This window comes from Ciona robusta, chromosome 3 (genome assembly GCF_009617815.1).
Source record: "Ciona robusta chromosome 3, ASM961781v2".
NCBI lineage: Eukaryota > Metazoa > Chordata > Ascidiacea > Phlebobranchia > Cionidae > Ciona > Ciona robusta.
Window position 1 is genome coordinate 4,184,136 of NC_143237.1, and position 21,589 is coordinate 4,205,724.

Below are 21,589 nucleotides of genomic sequence, written 5' to 3' on the forward strand. Positions count from 1 at the left end.
CACATTCAAAATCTAAAAAAATAAGAGACTTGAAAGTCGGGTTTATTTGTGAATAAGCAATAAAGGTTTATTTTTAGAAAGCTTACACCTACCTAATTCCATAATTAAAAATCTAATAAAATATTAAACGTGGAAACAGGTTTTAAAAATATTAAAAAAATGCAAAATATATACTCCATCACGGTGCATCACCAGTTTAGAGTACAAGCCTGCAACTCTTCCTACCAATTTTCTAATCGCTACTCTTATTTAATTCATGACCACTACATGTAGGTATAATGTTTCAACAGTGACAATCACCAGATTAATTTATGAATGAATGAATGTAACTTACTTTATCCTCGCGTGGTCGGAAAACAACAGTCGTTATAACACGGGTGTGCACCTCGTGCCAGCTTACGAGTTACCAAGTATGTTACTTTGTGGGTGATTATTTTTTTTGAATTTTTTTTTCATTTATATGTATGGCTGATAATTTGGACAACCCATTAGTGACCACTGGGTTGGAGCAATTGTCGTAAAGTGTCTTGCTCAAGGACACATACGGCCACAATGGTAGCAGCGATGAGCCTTGAACCCATTACCTCTGGGTTAGAGGCAGGCGCTCTAACCACTACGCCACTGCGCTGGAAAAAGAATGTTAAGTTACCATTGTATCTAATTTGTATGTGTGGTGCCCCTCCCAAATCATGTGCATTATGTTCTGGCTCAGTGATTTTGCCTTCTACCTTTTTCTGTCTGGCCTCCTGACTGATCTTGTTGGTCATTCATTCTAAACATGTGCTTGTGTTGTGATGTGCTCTTAATGAACCCAACTACTAACTTTTTTTTTAGCGCCAATTAGCACTCACCTTGGGTGCAGATTCAAAACTCAAAACAATGAAATCTGCATTAAAGAGAGTTTTTGGGAATACAACACTTGCGTAAGCAACTTCCAATGTTAAAGAGAAAGTATTCACCAGTCGACTAATGGAAAGAAAGAAGACTGGAATGAAGAAAGAAATAACACCGAAAAAAATGAATCCACGAAACAAGTTTGGCTACATCATCCCATGTGTAAAATGCTACTCAAAAATGCATTTGGCCCCAACATGTCCACACACAAAGAGCAAGTCATGTCTACGAAAATGGAGCAGCAAAATGTCGCCATCACTCTACAGATGGATAATAAGAAGATAGAGGTATTATCAAAAGGCATGTGGAAAAAACTGGTTAAAAATATTTGTTGCATCTATAAGTAATAAAACAAAAAATCAAGTTAAAATTTATCCAAGTAAAACTGCTTTTGTTTTTGGGGATGGCAGAAAGGTTTTTTTCCATAAAGCAACACGTATACCAGCTTGCATTGCGGGTGTAAAATGCACAGTTGATACTGAAGTTGTTGCCGGAAACATTTCTCTACTTTTTAGCAACACTTCCCTAAAGAAAGCAGAAACTCAAATTGATTTAAAAAACGAAAAAGTCAAAATGTTTTGGCATGATGTAAAGGTTAACTAACAATGGGCGTGAATTTGACAATTCTGAGTTTCGTGAATTGTGTGAAAAATTTAATATTTCTGTTTTAACTACTCCTGCGTACTCTCCGTGGAGTAACAGTGTATGTGAAAGACATAATTTGATTTTAAATGAAATTATCCGTACAGTCAAATATAACGAAAGTTGTGACTGGATAACAGCCGTAACTTGGGTATCTCAACTAGTTTTTGGTCAAAATATTTCTGTGTCCTCTGTGCTTCTTGATAATAACCCCAATCCAAGGGAACCAACAGAAGGCAGAGACCTAAGAATGCATTTAAGTGCACTATACACAGCTAGAAGAGCTTTCATGGCAGCGGAGACATCGGGGAAGATCAAGTGAGGTGGTCAGTTCCTTCGTGTTCATGTGTGTAGACTTTAACTTGCCGATGAAGAAAGGTTCTTGAATATAAATGGGGGAAATCAAAACAAGCCGGTTACACAGGACACACATGAGGACTCGTGTTCAGAGAGATTTTTTCCCTATGGAGGGACAATTTATCAGAAAAACCTCATCATGAAGTAAGGGATTCCCCTGTTGATGGTCTGAGAATTGAAATATCAATTCCTGCTCCAGTTAAGAATCCTCCCAGGCTAAATATGGCAAAAACTGAACAAACAACAAGTTCTTTCGTTTGAAAAAGGAGGAGTTCAACACACTGCAACTGTTTTAGGTCATGCAGGAAAAGCAACAGGGAAATATAAAACCTGTTATAATATTTTTTATGAATACCCCCCTGAACTAAAAGGGGACAAGACTTGGGTGGATTTCAATAAAATGGAAAATGTAAATAGTGGGATTATTATCTATACAGAGAATGACGAAACCAGAGTGACAGAAGAAGTGTTTCAAATCAATGGTTTTTCTTCTGATTAAGCTAAAAAGGCAGAACTAAATTCTTGGAAAGAAAACAAAGTTTACACTTAAGTTCCAATTCCGGACTTCAAATGCAAAATCATCTTCATACGATGGTGTGTACGTTAAAAGATGTCAATGGTTCTGTTAAGCCAAGGGCAAGGTTGGTTTCAAGGGGTTTCGAAGAGTGTACTAAGAATTTGGAAAAGGACTCGCCAGTCCTCCGAGTGAAGCAAATTGTCAAGATGAAATTTCCTGTTAAGCAAACATGGAAAAGCATCTAAAATTGACTCAACAGTATTTTATTGGCAAAACGCATCACAATTGGATGGTGTGGTAGCAGTTTATGTTGACGATTTCCTTTGAGCAGGCACGGAACATTTCAAGCAAAATGTTATGCAAGCAATGTGGAAAGACTACAAAATTGGTCAAGAAAATGAAGAGTTTTTAAATATATTGGTTTAAAAGTTAATCAGAACAAGACCTCAATCTGCATTTGCCAAAGTAACTACATTGTTATTCTTAATGCTATTCCGATCAGCCTGCAAGAATTGAAAAATAAAAAACAAGAACTTAGTAATCAAAAGAAAGATGAACTTCGATCAAGGATTGGACAATTACTTTGGATTAGCAATCAAACAAGGCTAGATATAAGTTTCAATACATGTTTATTGTCAACCAGATTCAAAGATGCAAAGATGCAAAGATTAAACATATCATTCACTGTAATAAAGTCATATGTAATGCACAGTCAAAGAAAGTTTATCTCAACTACCCATCTTTGGGAAGTTGTAAAAATCTGAAGATCGTTGTGTTTACGGACGCTGCTTTTGCAAATTTGTGTATTGGAGGAAGTCAGGAAACTTATTTCATATTTTTAGTTGAAGAAAACAACCAGTGCAATTTACTTTCTTGGCAATCTAAAAAGATCCGAAGAGTGGTTAGAAGTACTCATGCTGCAGAAACCTTAGCCATGTCGGATGCTGTGGATGCGGCAAATCATCTTCGTTTTCTATTTGTGAGATCTGGGATCAGTCTGAAGGGGGTGTTTTGGATATAAATATAATCTTCGAGTCGACATTGGAAGCTTAAGGGAGCTGATTTTGGGAAAGGAAATCTCTGTTAAATTGATTTCAACAAAATGTATGCTAGCTGATACTTTGACAAAGCAAGATGTTTCTACAGACATCTTAAAATCTGTATGTTCCCGAAACCGACTTCCTAATTTTTTCACTTAATTTTTTGTTTTAAAAGAGTTAAAGTGCGTTAAGTTACCATTGTTTTAGTTCCTATTGTATCTAACTTGTATGTGCGGTGCCCCTCCCCAATCATGTGTACTAACTTTACAAAGAATATATTAAAATTTGACTCACATTCATATTCATGATTACTAAAACATAACATCAGATTGTTTGTGATATTGTAAATACTTGGCAAATCATGCCCACTTTACACCTGCTCTAATTGACTAATCAGATACAAAGGATTCGTGGAACAATTAGCATTATTACGTGTGATAGGACAGACATTCGCATAAAATGCTTAGGAGCATTTATTATATAAATGTTTTTTTTTCTTTACTTCGTTGCGACTGTGTGTCAGTCATGTTAATAACAAAAATTCGGCCAATACTGGGAACATTTAAATTTATCCAGCAGTTTAATTAATCGTAAACATGTGTGTTCTGTAGCCAATTTTTGACACTATAACTATCCCCCAACGGCGGACATTGGGGTGCCAGTGGGTGCTCAAGCACCCCCAATAAAATAAACAATAGAAGTGCTAACTCGCGGGCTTAAAATCTTTCCTGCGTGGGTTTGTCTGGAGGACGTGCGGACTTAAAATATCATAGTTACGATCAGTAATTCAAATGAAACAGCTGACGTTAATTAACAATAATCCGTCATGCGTAGCAGGGCTTCATGGTCATGTTAATCGAGGGTAGTCAATTCCCATTAGAAAACGGAAAATTTCCGTATGCGATTGGTATAAACGAGAGAGCAATTGGTACACGCGAGATTGAAAAAATATTAAAATTGAAGGAAGAGAAGCACTAAAATTTATTGAGCTTGTCACGGCTGGCTGACTGCCAAATTTATTTAAGTTTAAATATCTATGTTTCTTTGCTTCATTGAGTTTCTTTACGTGGCAATCTCAGTTTATTCCTGGCGCATAATTTTGATTTCATTTAAGTAAAGGATTGGCACTAGAGGTCAGAGGTTACATTCTCTACGTGGTATGTTCGTGTATTTTCTTTCTATTTAACTTATACTAATATTCTTCTCATAATTGCAGATTACCCATGATTGTGTGTACACGATTGTTTGTATTATTATTTGCAACTTTTAAACGCCGAAAATTCAGGTATTAATTTAGATTAACATCGCTGTTTAAATCATGTGTATGTATATTGACGTGTATTCCGTTTCTTTTTAGTTACCGCATGAATTACAACCAAACGAAGCTGGTTAACATAATAAAGCGCGTCCAACTGAAGTGCGTATAAGGAGTGCCGAGTCCTTTAGGCAAAAGAACGTCTGCAGCCGCGACAGTAACTGAATTCGCTTGAACGCCGGAAGCGGTTGCAGCAAGGAAACCGACGTTGAAGAAGCGAATACTTAGTTGTATATATAAAAAATCGAAGCTTAATGGAAGAAGAAAACATGAATGCTATAGATGATCGTAATGTGACAGTACGAAGGAAACAGACAACTTGTTCTGACACCGACCAAATGCTACATTGGAGAGAAGCCGAAAGTTTCTTAAGATCCACGGTGAACCGACTAGAAGAAATTACGATCACTGCAAACGACAAAAACGACATACAGAAAGCGACAAGTGACGTGTTCGCTGCAAAGAGAAAGTTTGACGATGTAATGTCAACAATACCCGCGGAACACGCTGAGCTCGTTGCTAAAAGAAGTAAAGATATTGAAGCATTGTTTGCAGAGGTAACAAAGAATGCAAGACTTGCGGTACAATCGTTTAGAGAAGAAGTCTTGTCGATTAAAGCTAGCTCCAGGTCGAGCCTTTCGTCAAAGCGGTCTGTGGTAGAGACCGTAGAAAAATCCCTGAAGAAAGAAAAATATAAACAAGATATCGAAGCGGCTGCGTTGAAAGCAAAGTTGGCCTATGCCGCAAAAAGGTACGAACTGGAGGCTATTAAGTTGAAAACGGAGAAGCAACTCAAAGAAATAGAAATAAACCAAGAAATTGCGGAGAGAGAGGCAATTTCATCGGCATGTTTAGACGCCCAGAGGCTTGAGAATCCATTCGGCATCCATGATGAGGAAATCGCATCACCGGCAATAAGTAAGTTAACAAAATATGTTTTGCCTGAAGAAAACTCCGCGAAAAGGCAGGAAGTACTGGAAAGCGACGAATTGCACTTACCCAAAGTTCCAACTTGTAGTAACGAAGTGAACACGAGTTTAACTTCAAAGTACGACATATCACCAAATTATAATAAGAGTGGGTTCTCGTCGTATCGTTTACCTGATGTCAAAGTCGAGGTTTTTGACGGCAATCCATTGCGATTCCCTGCATGGGAAACTGCATTTGATGCACTGGTGGAAAACACTTCTACGTGTACCGCACAACGGCTGAACCTATTGCAACACAATGTTCGAGGTGAACCGAAAGCCATGATTGACGGGTTGTTCTTGCTGCAAACTGAAGACGCGTACCGAGAAGCGAGAACCAAACTTAAAGAACGCTACGGTAACAATAGTATTATATGTGGCACTTTCTTAGACAAAATACACGCCTGGCCCAAAATCCCACCGAACGACGCAAGGGCTCTCAGAGTGTTTTCAGACTTCGTCAACCAAGTCATCGTGGCCAAAAGAAAGTTTAGCAATTTAAACATTTTAGACTTTCCAACAGAAAGTGCAAAAATCGTTACCCGACTACCACCACATATATCTTGCAGATGGAAAGATACCGTGATTTTGTGGAAGACAAAACACAATGGTTCCTACCCTCCGTTCGAGACGTTGGCTAAATTTATCACTGATCATGCGGAACGTGAAAACATCCCAGAGCTACAAGGAATTTATGCTCAGGTGAAGGGTAGAAGGCAAAACGACATGACAAACCCACGAGGAGTCAATTCGTTTGCCGCATGGTCAGATAGTTCGTCTTCAGTCCCAAAATGCTTTTACTGCAAGAAATACCATCACTTGGATGAGTGTAAAGATTTCATGAATATTACAAGAACGGAACGGATCAGTTTTCTACGAACTAACGGTTTGTGTTATGCCTGTGGATCAAGTCAACGGCATAGCGCTCGTGCATGTCGCCAACGAGCCAAGTGTCGAGTGTGTAAAAGATGTCATTTAACCCCTCTGCACATATTTAGAACTTCTGAAGGTGCACAGTGCAACTGTACAAACATGTGCGAGAACCTAGTAAATGGTGACGATAGCTCAATGATTCTACCGGTCTGGATCAGGCCGAAATCTCGACCAGAGAAAGAAGTACTGTGCTATTGTATCTTGGACCCGCAGTCGAATACTTCATTTATTTCGGATCAACTTCTTTCTAAATTGGGTGTGTCGGCGGTACAAACGTATATCAGTTTAAGCACAATGGCTGGTAAGAATTGCATTACACCAAGCAAGAGAGTGGTAAAGTTGGAGTTATTAAACTTTGACCGCACCGTATCGCTTCCCTTGCCTACCATGTTCACAAGACCAGAGATACCAGCTAGTCGGCATCAAATACCAAGGCCCGAATATGCTCAGCGGTGGCGACATTTAGCAAAAATAGCCGATAACATTGTACGTTACAAACCAAATGTACCTGTTTGTATTCTTCTAGGAACCACTGTTACTCAAGCATTACGACCCCGTGATATAATTGTTGGGAAAGAAAATGAACCATATGCACAGCGCTCTCTTCTGGGATGGGGAATTGTTGGGTCAATTTGTGACAAGCATCAAGGCAAGAGAAGAGAAGTGGTTTCGCACCGATGCGTTGGTAACACAAGCAATAGAGGTGTAAGGTTAGTGAAATTTACTGTGCCACGGGTATCCAAAGAAATACTAGACCCCATAAAACTCCGTAAGTGGTTGGAGATGGATTTTAACGAATACAATATAAACGATCAACCAATATCACGTGAAGACCGACGGTTTATAGATATCCTACAATCGAGTACGTTTCAACGGCCAGACGGGCATTACGAAATGCCCCTCCCTATGAAAATGGATAAGGTTCATTTACCGAACAACCGGCCTTTAGCAGAGGCAAGATTAAATCAACTGAAACGGCGGTTTAATCGAAAACCCAAGTATAAGGGAGATTACATCACATTTATGAGAAATGTAATTGATAAGTACGCAGAAAAGGTTCCTTCCAATGTATTAAACGATAATGACGGCCAAGTAAATTATATTCCCCACACAGGAGTTTACCACCCGAAGAAGCCGAACAAGATTCGAGTTGTATTCGACTGTGCCGTCAAGTATCAGGGAATTTGTATTAACGATATTCTGCTGCAAGGGCCAGATATGCTAAATGGTTCAACCGGTGTACTTTGCAGATTCCGAAAAGACGAGGTCGCGATCACCGCCGATATAGAAGGCATGTTCCATCAGTTTTACGTCACCGAGGCCTTTCGAGATTTTCTACGTTTTCTTTGGTGGAAAAATGATGACGTGGAACAGGAGATAGTGGAGTATCGAATGAAAGTACACATTTTTGGTGCAACGAGTTCTCCGGGTTGTGCAAACTTTGGTTTGAAACGTGCAGCAGATGACGGTGAGTCAGAATTCGGTTCTGATGTTGCAAAATTTATTCGTCGAGATTTTTATGTCGACGATGGAATTACGGCAACTCCAGATAGCCAATCAGCTATTTCTTTGATTAACCGAAGCCGACGACTATGTGCAAAAGCAGGTTTACGTTTACATAAATTTACAAGTAACAGCCGGGAAGTCCTGGCAAGCATTCCCGTGGAAGATCGCACGTCCGATCTGCAAGCGGTGGATTTGAACAAGGTCCAGCTTCCATTACAGCGAGTTCTGGGTATTATGTGGAACATAGAAAATGACGTATTTTGCTTTAGGATGCAAATAAAGGATGTTCCTCTAACTCGCCGGGGAATGTTGTCAACAGTAAGCTCTATTTATGATCCTTTATGTTTTGTTGGTCCTGTACTTTTAGAGGGAAAGCGGATAGTTCAACAATTGTGCAAAGAAGGGGCAGATTGGGACGATCCTGTTCCAAACGACCTACGATATCGTTGGGAGCGATGGAGAAACGAACTTCAAGACATTGAGAACCTTAAAATCAATCGATGCCTGCATCCTGTCCAATTTGGAACAGTTCTACGAAGAGAAATACATCACTTTTCTGACGCGAGCAATGTCGGTTACGGCCAATGTTCGTATATTCGTCTTCTCAACGGCGAAGGTAAGGTTTGGTGTTCGTTCCTTATAGGGAAGTCCCGGGTCGCTCCATTAAAGCCTATGACTATACCCAGACTTGAGCTGACGGCAGCACTTGTGTCAGCCAGAATGAGCAAGTACTTACGTTGGCAATTGGATATAGCCAATTATGAAGAATATTTTTGGGTAGACAGCAAAGTGGTGCTGGGTTACCTGGCAAACGATGTAAGGCGATTTCATGTTTTTGTGGCAAATCGCATTCAACAAATTAATGATTTAACCGAGCCAAAGGGTTGGTATTATGTGTCCTCTAAGGATAATCCGAGCGATTGCGCAAGCAGAGGTATGAAAGCGTGCCAGCTGACATCTGAGTCTCCATGGATACGTGGACCAGAGTTTCTATGGAAAAGCGATCTTAATCTCAATGATGTTAACGCTGCACCATGTACTGAGACAGACGAACGACTCATCAACGACGAAATGAAAAGATCTTGCAGTTTACAAACACGTACGTTAAAAGCCGTTTTTGAACCAGATAGGCTAAGTCACATATCAACTTGGTTTCGCGCCAAACGAGCAATTGGCAATTGCATGATCTTGTTGTACAAGTTTAAACAAACGAATAGTCAAGTGTATATAAACACTGACCTGCTGAAAAAGGCTGAAAATGTTATTATTAAGATGGTACAGGCTGCTTATTTTCCCGATGAACTACGATTATTATCTACTGTTAACACGTCTTATACCCAGTCAAACAAACGAGATGTTATTCTAAAACGAGGAAGCTCGCTGTACAGGTTAGATCCTTTCCTTGACGACCAAGGTATTATACGGGTTGGGGGGAGGTTATCAAATACGATTTGCAGGTTTGAAATTAAGCATCCTGCAATTATTCCCAAAAGGTCGCATGTAGCAAAGTTATTGGTGCGACATTTTCACGAGAGTGTAAATCACATGGGGAGAACCACTACTCACAATTCTATTCGTCAAAATGGGTTTTGGATAGTTAACGGGTCTTCCTCAGTAGCTCATTATATTTCCGAGTGTGTTTTATGTAAACGGCTAAGGGGGAGAGTTGAGGTGCAAAAAATGGCAGACTTGCCTGCGGACCGTGTCTACGTAGGACCTCCATTTTTGTATTGTGGGACAGATTGTTTTGGGCCTTTCTCTATTAAAGAAAGACGCTCCACTTTAAAGCGTTACTGCGTAATTTTCACGTGTCTAAATTCCAGAGCTGTCCATATCGAGTCGCTGAACTCTATGGATACGGATTCATTTATTAACGGGCTTCGGCGATTCTTAGCTCGAAGAGGCCCTGTTGCACAAATTAGATCGGATCAAGGAACAAATATAGTTGGTGCATGCAATGAACTGAGCGCTGGGTTACGTGGTTTGTCTCACGAACGTATTCATCAATATCTTTTAGCTAACAATTGTGATTGGATAAGTTTTAAGTTTAACGTTCCCCATTCCAGCCACATGGGAGGTGTCTGGGAACGCCAAATTCAAACTGTTCGACGCGCATTGGACCCCTTGCTTATGCAACTCGGGACTCAGCTAGATGATGAGTCTTTCCGAACGTTTCTGGTAGAAGTGGAAAGTATAGTAAATTCGCGCCCTTTAACCACGGACAATCTATCAGAACCGGGTGCACCCGAACCTTTAACACCAAGCCATCTACTAACTATGAAAATAAAACCATTACTTGCTCCACCAGGTGTGTTCCAGCGGGAAGACCTATATGTGCGACGAAGGTGGAGGCGCGTTCAATATTTAGCCAACGAGTTTTGGGTTCGATGGCGGAAAGAATTCTTACAATCTTTGCAGAAAAGAAACAAGTGGCAAAGAAGAATGCCGAACATTGCAGTCGATGACATTGTATTGTTAAATGATGACCACGCACCACGATCGAAATGGAGACTAGCGCGGGTTCTGGATACATATCCAGGTCCAGATGGAATTGTCAGAAAAGTACAACTGCTACTGAGCGAGCGCGAACGCGATGATCAAGGAAAGCGAATTTCGGCTCCATCTATACTCGATCGACCGATATGTAAACTTATTGTATTGCTTAGAGCGAGTGACGAAAAAGCATTACAAATTGCAGAAGATGTTGCAAGAGATTCCTCGACGGGGAGCCATGATGACGAGCCACGCAGTGCTTTAACAATTGATTAAACTCGCAAATTCAAAGTATATACATCTCTTTTTGTAAAAATGTATTGCAGCGTATAATCGCATAACCGTTGTCAACTTAAGTATAAGCCGTAGCGTAGTTACAATTGGTGCTACATTCTATGTTAATGTTATCATGTTGTGTAGAAAAAATATGTCTTTGATATTTTTGAGGAGCCATGTCACGGCTGGCTGACTGCCAAATTTATTTAAGTTTAAATATCTATGTTTCTTTGCTTCATTGAGTTTCTTTACGTGGCAATCTCAGTTTATTCCTGGCGCATAATTTTGATTTCATTTAAGTAAAGGATTGGCACTAGAGGTCAGAGGTTACATTCTCTACGTGGTATGTTCGTGTATTTTCTTTCTATTTAACTTATACTAATATTCTTCTCATAATTGCAGATTACCCATGATTGTGTGTACACGATTGTTTGTATTATTATTTGCAACTTTTAAACGCCGAAAATTCAGGTATTAATTTAGATTAACATCGCTGTTTAAATCATGTGTATGTATATTGACGTGTATTCCGTTTCTTTTTAGTTACCGCATGAATTACAACCAAACGAAGCTGGTTAACATAATAAAGCGCGTCCAACTGAAGTGCGTATAAGGAGTGCCGAGTCCTTTAGGCAAAAGAACGTCTGCAGCCGCGACAGAGCTTGACTTTTTTTTCCTTTAACTTTCGTTCGTTCATAGGAAAAAAGATAGTAATACAAAGTGAGCGGCAATGTAGCTGATCAGTATTAATCAAAATTAATAACTGTATTCACGATATTGCAAGTTATAATAAAGAAAAATGGTTGTTCTGCACGTTCTTAGTAGGTAACGTTATATGTGTTGCTTTTCTTAAACAATTTTGGATAAACGACCAGCGTGAATACTAAACGTTAACTATGACACATAAATGCTAAGCTACGATGCACGTGGACGTTAAACTACGACGCACAGAAGGCTAAACTACGACATATGTAAAGGTCAAGTACAACGCACGTCGCTTCGCACGAACTATTTTATATATCGGTGTATTATCTTTGCATTTTGACCGATAACGATTATCGGTAAAACGCAAATTTCGGCCAGCCTCTAGTTGTCAGCCCCCCCAAATATTGACCAAGTGTCCACCATTGCTATCCCCGTGTTTGTGTACCACTTTCACCACATAGTAAGCTATTGTATCAGTCATATTTAAGTAACATTGCGAATAAACCAGCAATCAAAAACAGGCAACTGTAACTTATGATTGCAGTTAAATTAAAGATCCACCCCTTAGTTAAACAAAAGCATAACAATTACATTTGTAACGTTTAGTTATATTTCGACACTGTGACGATATAATAGGTTTCCAGCACCAGTCCTTAATTTTAAATTAACCTAAATAAAATTTATTCAATTTAAGAAATACAATATATCAGAACACTGCTGTTTTAGTTTTATGCTACTATTTTTAAAGAATCTACTTTTACACCTGCTTTATGACTATAAGCCAACGATTTCTTGCGGTACTGATCGCAGCGCACGATTTAATTGAAAACGGGCCAATCATGTTTCGTCTTTTCCTTATTATAGCTGGATTACTGCAATGATTCCCACTTGCAACACACAAAACTGTAGGTACAAAACATTTGGGTGTAAAAATAATGTTTTAATCACTAAAAAATCTTTTCTGCTTGTTTCTTCCGGCAACTAAATTAGTTTTAAGAAAGTAGGTAGTTTGTATTCTACAATAAGTTGTACCCAAACAAACATAAGTAAAAATATTTATATTGGTCACCAGTGGCGCAGCCAGTAAAAAGTAAGGGGTGGGGGGTTTCGATAGAAATTTTTTTTTAAAAAAAAACCCCCATTTTTGCTGAAACCACCCTCCTTTTACACTTTGATGGATGTAACTTGGTATAAAAAGATGACTAAACTCTACTCTCTTGGACACTGTTTTGGAGCAATATAATGTTTATTTTTTTCTGATCAGGAGAAATCTCGGACACTAATTTAGAACGATATAATGTTTTTTATTCTGAATGGGAGAAATCTCGTAAATCCGAAAGTAATAAGTTTTACCCGCGACACTCAAGCTACCAAATCTTGGTATAAAGCGTAATTCAGACTATAGTGCCGGCGCATGTGTGATAGAAAGTTTGTTAAGGCTTTAAATTATTGTTTTATGTTAGTCGCGTGTTCCTAATTATCAGGTAACGAAGTCGATCGAATAGCAAACATTTTCATGCTGCATTTTAAACATTTTTTCGTTCAATTATGTCTTATTATAACATAACTGAACTATTAATTACGATGTTTTATAATGTACCAATCGAGAGAAATGTGCCTCTTACCTAACCAACCACGACATCGAAACGTCACATATTTACGCCCTGCACCTGCTTAGGGGGTGGAGGAAGACGCATGCAGTAGCATGCATTCAACACTCAGTAAGGGAAGCAGTCGTTGTGAATCTGTTCCCGCGAAAAATGACAAAATGCAACGTCAGCATGTAGCCAGTGTTTTATAAATTATGCATTTATTTAATTCAATGGTTCCCAACTATTTCTACTTGCATACCACTTTTTGGTTGATGCAGCTTTCTCGTACTACATACATATTAAAAGCTTGTGAATGTTAAACAAAAAGTCGCCTGATTATTTACCTAGTTTTTCAGCGTAAATTCGCAACACAAACTTGGCATTGCCTTTCACAAAGTTGCTTGTAAATTTGACTATCAAACAGAGTAACAGGCTGTAATATACAACCTAAATATGTTCTAGAAGTAGCACTGCTGTATATTTACAATGTTTTGCTCAGCCAAGCAGCATGTCAATTACAAAATAGTTGGAATTCACAGGTGAATTCATTGCATCATAACAGCGATTGTTTGATCTGGCAATTCATTATGACATAATACTAATTCATACGTTGATTATTTGCATCATAATAGCGGTTGTCCCTTTGATTATTTTGCCTGCAGGGACTTAAAATCAGGTAGGATATTTTTGATGTTTTACTTATGGATAGGTTTGCAAAAATATAGTACGCACTTTAAGCAGCGCCCTGTTTAAAAAAGTTGGGAACCACATGGAAGCATAAAATGACCGCTCTACATAATTAATAATGTAAATTAAATTAATAGATGCCGAATTTGTGGTCACTGTTGGTCACACAATACTTTCAATCCCTTTCAATTATGGTACAATCAAATACCCTCGGTGTAAGCTGCATAGTAATAAATTCGGGACCACTAAGATATTGCCTGCTGTCATGGGTGTTCGGTTTAGAAAAATCTTGGAGGTGCTAAACATGACGCCAAAATTAAACAAATCGTTATAGGCGTCGTTTATGAGTATTGGCGTATCTCGAGACGCACATTACAGAATAATTAGGTATTCTAGCTGGGATATCCTAGAATACTTTTTTCGAATCTAAACTAGAACTTTGAATCTTTTTTTTATTTAGATGAAAAAATAATTTTACCCACATATATCAGTAGCCTTGTTGGATCATGAGCTATACATTAGAAATTGTACTGTTGGGTAACTTTTCTGCGGTGACAGAGAGCTCCAAACCCTGCAGAATGATGGTGCGAAAACGCCAAATCCCTAGCTACGTATGAAGCCAAAACGGCCTAGCCGAAAAATATAGCAACTTCTGAAAAGACGTTGAAACGTTATCTCTTGCAAGCAAGAATTTTTTTTAAATTATGACTTTTGTAAAATTGTTAAAATACACAAAGAGATAAAGTATGATAACATCCAAAGGCGTTGTTATTGCACCTATGGTTTGTAATTCAGGGTGCAGCTGCACCCTGTGCACCTTTTAGTTACAATGTCAACTACTTAGATTATGTACACGTAGGCTAATAAGGTAATTACCACAATGACGATTGTAAAGTAATGTAACTTCTAGGAATGTTCTGAAGTTGTAAAACGAAAAGCTTCAACGAAAAGCTCGGCACAAGCCCGAGCACCTATGACGTCATTAGGGAGAAAGGCGTACGAGAATGCACTTCTATTCAGCCGAAAAAGCGTCGCTAATTTAAATATTACAGAGCAAGTGGTTTGCAGTTAAAAAGACATCTCATTTCGTAATTTCCAGTAAAAATTATTTAATTGAAAAGTATTTATAACTTTTGCAGCCAGTGATGCAACTAGCGCGTTCAAAAGGGGTCTGTCATACAGATAAAAATCAACGTTATTTCTGAAGCGATATAAACGCTTTAGATATTGGTCTTGCACACTAATATATCTATTCTATTTTATGCGGTAAATTAGGACTAACATTACATTATTTATACTAAACTAGAAACGTCTTTTTAATAAATGAAACATTGGTGTAAGTTTTACGCATGTCCATCGTGGATATTCTAACGATTATTTACTTCAGAATAACTTTAATAAACCATTACGATTGTTACATTACAAACGAGATTGTTATAAAACAATCAAGTTTTATTTGCTTCTATGCGATCTGTAATTTGTGTATAATTTTTGTTTCTGATGATTAGTTTAAATGCAGGTAATTCGCGATTATGTGAATTTTAATTGATGCAAATAGAAGAGCGAAGAGCGACGCTATCAGTAAATTGGAACCAACAGAGATTGTAATATGATATTACAAAGGATTGTCTCGGTCGAGCCTGGACAGAAGCCAAAAAACATCGTTTGATGGCACCGCTTGAAAACCGGAATTTCATTACGTAATTTTTCAAGAGAATAAGTTCACAACGATTGCTTCATTTGTTAGGTGTAGAATGTATGCTACCGCATGCGTCTTCCTTTGTATTCTACCCCGGCGCAGAGCATAAAAATGTGACGCTCATACACGAGGTTTCAATCTCATGTATGATTGGAAGTGGGAACATTCTTTCCGATTGTTATATTATGAAACGTCATAATTTATAGTTATTTTGTTATAGGACAAGTGACGTAACAATTAAATAAAACATGTTTCAATTCCCAGCGAAAGAAAGTAATATTGAATGCAACGCCTGTTTTAGCACTTTCTGTCTGCATGCGTGTTTGCGGAAATGGGGTCTGTCATTCAACAAAACAGCCCCCATGGTTGCAGCAGTTTATTTATTTCATTATAAAAAAGTTTTATTGGCTTTTTATTTAAAATCAGATACAGGAACATTGCGCACTCGTGTAATTTGACACCGGCTGTAAAGCGGGTAATTTCACTGACATTGCGATTTGTTACTTGCGAGACAGCAAATTCACAACGAACGAAAATAATTAAAGCTATGTTGACTGTTCTCGTTATCTCCTCTTAGTAGCTTCACTTTATTTTCATTTTCAGTATTTTTCGCTCTCGCGTGCAACCATAGGTGCCGAGTATGCGTAGGCGGCGCCTACGTACGAAATAATGGCACGGAGGCGGCCTCCGTACACGAATTAACAAAAAAACATGTATTTTTACTAAATTTATTAATATTTTCGTATTGTTCTCATAAAAATATACCATTGCGGTAAAGAAAATCAAAATTAACGACGTGACAATAAGAGAACGGATATTTAGGCATGCATTGACCGCATGGTACTTGGTCATGCGTTGACCACATGTGCAGAATCTGTTATATAGCTGTTACGTATGCGTAATTGTCTTATTTACGTCACAATCGTCACTTTGAACATGCGGTAATCATGCTTGGAACAGGTTAGTAACGTTAGTTTAAACCAGGTTCAAACAAACGTTGTTGATCTATCGTTGGTAAATGATAAAGGTGGTTACATTAATATTCATTGTAGATGAAAGTATTCATTGTAGATGGAACAATTCTTTACTTGATCGCAAACGTTCAACTTCAAACCTGTTTTCAAGCTCCCGCTGGCTAAATAATCAAGGGGACAATCGCTATTATGACGCACACAATCAACGTGTGAATTGCTATTATCTCGTAATTAATTACCACGTCAAACAATCGCTATTATGATGCAATGAATCCACGTGTGAATCCCTACTATTTCGTAATAATTATGCTGCTTGGCTGAGGAAAACATCGTAAATATACAGCAGTGCTACTTGTGGAACATATTTAGGTTGTTTATTACCGCCTACATTGTTTAGAAACTTTAGAGTAGGATAATATCGTCTGTTTAGCCCGTTGGTTGTACTTCATTTTCTAAGTAGCTAACATTGAATGCGTTGCTTTGCCTTTGTACGACGCTGGCGAAAAGGCTAAACTACGACACACGTAGACGTTAAACTACGACGCACGTGGACGCTAAACTACGACGCACATGGACGTTAAACTAAGACGCACGTAAAGGTCAATTAGAAAGCACGTCGCCTCGAACGAACGATTTATATATCGGTCAATCTTGCAAATACGCACGGGGAAAGGATCAACGCGTAACACTGACGTCCAGCGTTGAGCAAGCGTAAAATAACGTCAATGAAACGCCGAAGTGTTATGACGTCACGATTGTGTTACGTCATAATAGGCTCCGCCTCTGCACTACATTTCAAAACTCGGCGCCTATGCGTGCAACATAATAACATATGAGGCTCGGCGCTCGGCCCAGATTTCAGCCGAGCATCAAAAAAGGAGACGCTCGGGCACGAGCTTTTGAGTTCGGGCTCGGCTCGGCACATCCCTAGTAACTTCATAGGTTAAGCAAGCAATATGAAATTCACAATAATGGATTGCATCACAATGCTGCTTGTGACATAATGCATCGCTGCAAGTTGGTATTTTTTAACATCTTACCTTACCGTAATATAAACATAGGCGGAGAACTTTTAAAATGACAGGGTATGCCAAATATTTGCGGCATATTACCAATAATATTTTAGCCACCAACAAAAACAACAAAATGCACTGTTGGCAAACTGTTTGTGTCTTTTGAGCTATATTTCAAGCTATAGAATCGTCCGTGCTGTTTTAAAACATAAGAAATAAAGTAATTCCTGTCGATCCCTATTAGACAACGATCTTAAAATACTGAGACGCTATCCAATAGTTTTGTGCTGTTGAACATTACATATGTAATTTTTTTATAAATCTTGTGTTTGTGGGGTCTTTGTATAAAACGTTTGTAAATTGCTTTTATTAAAAACGTTTGTAAATCGTTTTTATTAAAACGTTTGTATATCATATCGTATCATTAAAAACGTTTGTAAATCGTTTTTATGTGCTTGCCAATATAGGCTTTGCTCGGTTCGTGGGTTAGCCATTACGTTTGATTTAACTTTCACGGAGGCGTGAGTTCTGTAATATGCCAAGGACCTTTCGTTCGATTTTATTACGTTGGCAGCTAACTGTAAGTAGAAAATTAAAACCAAGGGCATCCGCCATGCGTAAAAGATTTAAATGATAAGACAGTTAATTTTAAATTGTGTTTAATACAGACCATTTGTCACTATAGTATTAATGTATTATATATGTTATTTAGTTCTGATACGGTCGCGGTACAACAGAGGGAAATTGTATATAATGGCGCTAGCTATGTATTTCATTGCAATCTGTTTCAAGTAGAAAACTAACGCATGTGTTCACGTGAATTTGGGTTAAAACAGTCTCCACCGTGAACGTAGATTCGTAGAACATTCAGTTTGTTATCTCCTGGAATGCTGATAATGAACGCGTCAATTGGCATTGTGACGCCAATAATCGACACATCAAAAGATCAAATGCTATTATGACGTAAATCAGGCGTGCCCAACCCGTCGACCGCGGTCTACCGGTAGTCCGCGGACCTATCTCAGGTCGACCGTGACAGGTGTAATAAAAAAAATAAAAAATCTGCTGTGGCGTTATAATTGCCAAATCATTAATTTTATCAATACTTTGTACAAAAAATACGGACCGTGTTAAGAGGGCGTACCTGTACGGCAGCAGGCAAAAAATCCAATATGACGACTACTATGACGTAACAATCGGAACAATAGCGATTATTTTACAATAATTTCCTTAACCTGGTCTGCATGATTTGTACACTAATAACTCTGTGCTTCAAACTAAGTATTTTTGCTTATATTCCCCAAAATTTTGATCCTTTTAGAACGGTACACGGGGCTATGAGAGGGATTTTCCTGCAAAAACACAACTAAGCTCCGCTAAAGATGACGTGTGAGGTGTGACGCAACAATTGTATGTGTGACGTTTTTCGTTTGTTACATTTCAGTTAGTTTTGGTAACGAAGTCATTGAAATTTGTGTAGTAATTAAAGTAGTTTTGTTGCTGATAAGTTAAAACCATGAGCATGGTTCATTGAACAGCTGCAGTTGCTTATACAGGGGATAAACACATACAAGAGATATTTCAGCATACGTTGACGCTAGCTGGTGGACCGCGTGCAGTTGGTTAGTTGAAAAGTAGATCTTGGGTCAAAAAAGGTTGGGCACGCCTGACGTAAATAATCAAAGTGTGAATCGCCACTATGTCTTTATGCGTGGTTGAGGGAAACTTCGGTAAAGATCGACTTTATTACTTCAAGAATGTATTAACAACTGTAGGCTTAACGATACGCCGATACTGATAAACGATCCTGATAACGCAGTATTTAAATATGACGGCAGGTTTTAGAGTTTAGACCGGCCCCTTTTTTGGGTTCTGGCTACATGACAACCTGTTATACATGACGTTGAAACTAGAGTAAACTGCGATGTAAGTATATGATGTTTTATAGTGACAACAATTTTGGACAGCGGGGTAATTCTATTGAAAACCCGGTGGGGTACTTGAAATGCGTTTACTGGATATGTTGGAATATTTATTAAACCAAACATTGAGCCGGATTTATTTGAACCTTGTAAAAATTTTGAAACTACCAAGAACCGAATGTTGTTACGTCACAGACACAAATGCTTTTATCGCACGATAAGTTGCCAGGCAACCGAAACATACCTTGACTAACGTCTCCGTTAGAACTGCGGTCTGGAACATTTATAAACGCTGGATTTTTATTATTTTAATACTTTAATGGAAATATTAATGATCCTATCGAGTTATTCTAGTATTATCTGTGCGAATATGATCTATAAGTTTGCGTAAGAAAGCCAATAAACATGACGCACGCATTAAAATTTCACGGCCTGCGAGAGTACCCTGGTATTTGTGAGGGCCTGCGCGCAGGCCTTGCAGGCCCGCATTCAGCGCCTATGGCACTGGCGTCGATTTATATGGTGCAGGGTATGCAGGCCTACCCTGACAATTTTGCAGGGGTTGCAGCAACCCCTGGATTTTCAAATTATTAAAGGAAATTATTCTTAAACTCTTTTTAAATAAATATATTTAACTTTATCAAACAATTACTTTATAGTAGTTACGCAACACCTTCATTCTCCGCATAAACTAGCCGTTTTTGTACCCTGCGCGGTTACCTATAACGGCTGCGTGTTACGTCAGACAAGTGTTTACGTCACATTAATAATCGCAGCCAATTGTTACAGCAACAATTATATTATTGTGTGAGAATGTAATGTTTACTAGTCATTTCTACCTTTTAAATTTTGTCTAACGTCTACTTCCAAAGCTGCTTTTCTCCCGAAGGCAATTCGAATTAAACTTAAAACACGCGAACCAGGAGAAAATTAAACTAAAGGAATAGGTGTTCTTTTTCTATGACGCGCACATGCCATGAATCCCTAACAACAGTTGCGTGTAAAATCGATGTAATTTGGCTGTTAAACGTGCGAAAATGAACTACCTAAATCGGGTCGGTCACTGCTTTATATTTATATATGATATTTTCTTCAGCCAAGCAACATGTTTGTTACGAAATAGTAAGGATTCACGCGTGGATTCATTACGACATAATGACAATTTACACGTCGATTATTGCAACATAATAGCAATTCACACATTCATTATTTAGCCTACATGTGAAACATTATTCTCGCTCGCAAACCTTATCCTGTTAAGTTCGTCTGTTAAAAGGGAGATCGTGGCGGTGCCGGTAATGCTCCTTTGATCGGTGATAGGCGAACGCAGCTTTGATCGTGTGTTGTACAACATGATTGACGCATGTTTAATTAATTTTTTTTGTTTCCTCGACTTTTGTTAAAATGATTTTTTTAAACTTCATTGCGCCCGTCAACCAACACAAAATTGTTACGTGTTCAATTGTGATGCGAACAACTTTTAGTTTTATGTTGCGCAATTACGAGTTTTAAAGTCAAATGTTGCATTATAACCAATATTGTGACGCAGAGAATTAACGTAAGATATTGCGCAATGCTGCACCTGTCAGTTGAACAATGTTACGTCATACGCGGTATTGTGATGTGGTCCATTATCGTAACGGGTTACAGTGCGTTTGTATAATCAACGTATTGGCAATTATATGATGATATTTACATGTCATATTGTAAGTTTTTTAAACACTTACCCGCAATCAACTGCCAGACTTATGTCATACCTTTTCTATTGAATGCCGCACACCTTATATGCGTGGTTTTACTTGTTCTACATATACCTACTTTCAGCTAACATAGTGTAATGTCGCAACCCCTACGTTTTTATAAAATCGACGCCACTGGCCTATGGCATCACAATACAGCTTGTGAGCTAACAGTTAAGTTGGTAGACGTACATTTAACTAATAGTAATGTAAATCTAGTCAGAAGTTGAAGCGTAAACAGCTTCAATCGTCGACATGTAATGGTTTATAAAATACTTAAATCGTTTGCGCTCGTTTACTTCGTTATGGAACAATTA

General features: G+C 38.4%; 1 protein-coding gene across 10 annotated transcripts; it reads left to right on the forward strand.

Annotated features, from left to right (window-relative positions):
• Positions 1 to 151: 151 nt before the first annotated feature.
• LOC149738314 (uncharacterized) lies at positions 152 to 21,214 on the forward strand. 10 transcript variants are annotated; one of them, XM_089874513.1, is made up of 5 exons: positions 152 to 4,607; positions 4,667 to 4,735; positions 4,808 to 7,376; positions 7,917 to 9,271; positions 10,239 to 10,471. In XM_089874513.1, the coding sequence occupies exons 3-5, from the start codon at positions 5,020 to 5,022 to the stop codon at positions 10,322 to 10,324; spliced, it is 3,798 nt and encodes a 1,265-aa protein (XP_089730639.1). In that variant the 5' UTR covers positions 152 to 4,607; positions 4,667 to 4,735; positions 4,808 to 5,019; the 3' UTR covers positions 10,325 to 10,471. The 10 variants fall into 10 exon arrangements, with proteins under 10 accessions (XP_089730639.1, XP_089730640.1, XP_089730641.1 ...); XM_089874514.1 differs by lacking the exon at positions 10,239 to 10,471 and adding an exon at positions 9,514 to 9,719; XM_089874515.1 differs by lacking the exon at positions 10,239 to 10,471 and adding an exon at positions 9,996 to 10,159 and having other exon boundaries at positions 153 to 4,607.
• The last annotated feature ends 375 nt before the right edge of the window (positions 21,215 to 21,589 follow it).